Source organism: Cariama cristata, unplaced genomic scaffold, assembly GCF_000690535.1.
Source record: "Cariama cristata isolate BGI_N322 unplaced genomic scaffold, ASM69053v1 scaffold4244, whole genome shotgun sequence".
Classification (NCBI taxonomy): domain Eukaryota; kingdom Metazoa; phylum Chordata; class Aves; order Cariamiformes; family Cariamidae; genus Cariama; species Cariama cristata.
The window spans coordinates 1,994-5,489 of record NW_009611054.1 but is presented as its reverse complement, the minus strand read 5'-3'; the positions used below and the strand labels follow the sequence as shown (position 1 = coordinate 5,489).

The following is a 3,496-nucleotide window of genomic DNA, read 5'->3' as shown; positions in this document are numbered from 1 at the left end:
TGAGGAGGAACCTTTCGGGCGCAAGCTGCATCGTCTTCAGCTGGAGGCCATGAACCGTGGCAAAGGCATGGTGCACGGGGTGCACATGGAGCATATGCCGGCCGAGACCCCTGGCCTCCAGGACTCCTGGGAATGGGGAGGGTGCAGCCCCGATGTGGACTATGGGGAGAAGTTTTCCAAGGATTTCCTTGATTCCCGGGAAACCTACAGAGACATCCACTCCCGCATGAGGCTGCACAACAACCGCGTGGGCCGGCAGGTGAGCAGGGCACTGGGCAGGGGGTGCGGGGTGATGGTGGTGGGGACAGGGTCCCCGGGACACATGCGGGAAGGCTGCGAGGGGCTCGTGCTCGCTGTGGTGGGACACATGTGCGAGGCTAGGATTGCCCCCAAGGCACCCCCTCTCCCCAGTTTTGCCTGGAGCAATGGCACTGGTGCAGCCCTGCTGCCGAGCACCTCTGCTGGGGAGGGCAGATCTGAGCATCGCTGCTGTCCCCCTGCCAAGGGACACTTCCCCAGGCCACTGTCACCTGCCTGTGCTGCAGTGGTGCTACAGGGGTGGCATGGCAATGAGTCCAGCTCCTGCCTCTCAGGGACTGGCTGAACTGGTGTCGGGAAGCTGCAGCAGGAGGGAGGTACGGACAGGGAGGAGAAAGTCACTGGCATCATGGGGACATGGCACAGCTTCCACAGCACCCAGCTGTGGCTCTGCCTCCGGAGAGGGAGGCAGATGTGAGTGGGACTGAGCTAGGCAGCGGGTGCCTATGCCAGCTGGGAAGTACAGCATCCCCTTGGGAGCGGAGACGACAGCCCCACAGCCTTGTCCCCTGGCTCTGAGGGGGTGCTGGAACCTGCCCAGGTGAGCAGGGCAGCCTCCTCTCCATTCTCATGATGTCAGGTCTCATTAAAGGTGCTAATTAGTAGCTTGCTCTGTCTGGAAGCTGATGTTTAAAAGCAACCTGACATTGGAGACAAGAAGCACGCAGGCAGGAGGGGCTGGAAGGATGGCTGCATTTCCCTGCCCAGCTCTGCTCTCAGCAGGTGCTGGGGAGACCCCATCCCATGGATCCAATGGGACATTTGTCACCAAGACCCCAGCCACATGCTGCCAGGGCAGCGCAACGGGGTGTGCAGTGGCTATGGGATGAAGTAATTAAAGATCAGAATTCCACAGGGTTTTTTTTCCTTGGATGTCTCAGACATTTGGATGTGCCTCTTGCTTTGAGTGTGTTTAATGCCTGCTGTGAGATGAGAATGCTGCAGAGCAGGACCTTGATGTGTGCCCTTCCCTGATGCTGAAGCTGAGCTTTACCACCCCGAAAAACTGTCTCGGTTTGGCCAAGCTGTAAATGCCTGCAGAAAGCCAAAGCTTTTTTGCTTGTTTGGCTTTGTTTGCTTGTGCGTGGTGAAGGCTTGCCCGGTGTTAGGCAGCTAAATCCTCCGCAGGCTGCTCTGCCCCAAGCCAGGCAAGAACCCCCCCCATCCCAAGTCTGTCTGCAGGGCTCATCCTGGCTCCCCTCCAGCTCTGCATGCCCCAAACCACTGGGACTCTTGGCAGCACTCAGAAATATGGGGTCTGTATTGCCTGTTTCCCAAGGAAAGCCCCATAGCTCGCTGCGAGGGAAGGTGAGAGAGGAATATTTGCACAGGCAGGGACGTCACCATGCAGTGCCTGTGAGATCCAGTGACAGCAAAAATGCCTGGGATCTGCTTGTCCCCAAGGGCAGGCAGGCACGGGACTGGCAATGTCAGCTCTTGGTGACTTCAGAGGCAAGAGCTGGACTGATGGAAGAAGCCTGGGAGCTGGTAGCAGGTGCAGAGGAGGACCAAAGGGATAAAGGAGGGGATGGTATCAGTGCAGGTGGGGAAGCAATGGCTGGACAGGCCGCCCAGCTCATGGACCCTGTTGAGATGAGGGTGTGAGCCTGTGCACAGGTTGGGTTGTGATGGTTGTGGGTGCCATGCATTGGAGCAAGGAGATGATACTGTCCCTGGTCTGTGCCTGTTGGTGCCATGCTTATTGCTGGGGCTGGACCTGGCCATCCACATTGCCTGGGGATGGGTTCTCCAGCTTCCCACCTGCTCTTTTAGCAATGCCATGGGTCCCACACCCACCCAAGCCCTCCTCACTCCCAGGACCATCTTTCTGCTCTAACAAAGAGCAATCTGCTGGGATTTCCCAGGAAATGAGTGGCTGTGCTGGATGCAGCAGCTCTGTGGTCCTCCTCTCCAAGTCCTGTGGCTCGAACACCTTGAGCAGAGTGGTGGTGTGGACACGCACCCATGCACCATGCCCTGCCACGTGCCATCCCTCTCCGTGCACCGAGCAGCCGCGGCACCCAGGGCTCTACAGCATCTCACAGATGCTGAGCATCCTCTCCGCGGTCCCTGTGTATCCCAAGGATGCTCTGCACACGGGTAAGTCTGACTCCTGGCTCAGAGCCTGCAGTGCTGCCAGGAGGTGACAATCCCACCAAGAGCCACATCAGGTGACCATGGGCTGTGGGTTTCTGTAGTGTAGTGGTTATCACGTTCGCCTGACACGCGGAAGGTCCCTGGTTCGAAACCAGGCAGAAACACCGTGATTTTTTTTTTCTTTTCATCCAGCTGTGAAGCCAGGGAGAGGATTGCAGCTGCAGGGGATGCACAGCATCCTCTGACGGTGGCAGTGGTCACCTTGGTCTTGAGTTGGGTGTCCTGCATCCCTGGGAGGGAGCAAGTTCCCCAGTGAAGAGCAGCGGGAGCGTGCAAGAGGCTTGCAGGTCCTCCTAACCTGCCAGATCAGAGAGCACGAGAGGATGAAAGGCAGCCAGGAACTACCCATTACCTTCACAACAAAGACCTACGATAAAGCTCTTATGAGCGTGTCTGGGAGGAGCTGGGAATGTGTGAAAGAAAGCACCAGCAAGTCCGGGCATGTGCAGAACCCGAGTGTCTGTGAGACAGGGGAAGGACGTGGCTGGGTAGAGGTGCATGGAGATCTGATGGCAAAAGCATGGGCCCGAGGCTCAGATGGGTCCTTCTGAGGTCTCCCGGCTCTGGCAGGGTCCTGTCCCCACTGCGCTGCCCATGCAGGAGGGAAAACAAGCCAAGCATTAGCAGGGATCGATGACTGTTGTGGTGTTGGGGTTTGGGATGCTCAGCAGTGATGGCTTGGGTGATGGAGATGGCACACGCACGCTGTCTTCTCCAGCCCCTGCTGCAACCAGCCGTAGCCCTAAATGAGCCCCTGTCAAGCTGTCACGCTACTGTCCCCTCCATGCTGACAGTGACCATCCCAGCCACAGCGCTCTATGCAGATTTTCCCTGGTCCAGCCAAGGGTGCAGGGAGGGGATGTGAGAAAGGATGGGGTCCCGGTTGCCAGCGTGTTCCCATGGATGGTGGCAAGGACAGTGGCGAGCAGCTGGTATTCCCGGCCGGCACACCCAGGGCATGGCGGAGAGGCTGGGAAGCTCATTACCTGCGAGGTGGAGGCTGTTCCCGGCAGGAGACAGG

General features: G+C 58.4%; 1 protein-coding gene and 1 non-coding gene across 2 annotated transcripts in view; both read left to right on the top strand.

Moving 5' to 3' along the window:
• The window catches only part of WNT10A (wingless-type MMTV integration site family, member 10A), a gene marked incomplete at its 5' end in the record, with an annotated part of 13,798 nt that overhangs the window by 8,390 nt on the left and 1,912 nt on the right, over nucleotides 1-3,496 (top strand). Inside the window, one exon of the mRNA XM_009698079.1 lies at nucleotides 1-259. This exon is cut by the window's left edge and continues 127 nt beyond it. Coding sequence (XP_009696381.1) covers nucleotides 1-259 — 259 coding nt within the window. The remainder of the gene's footprint in view (nucleotides 260-3,496) is intronic.
• Nucleotides 2,507-2,579, top strand: TRNAV-GAC. Its single transcript has one exon. It is a non-coding gene; the product is annotated as a tRNA-Val (tRNA).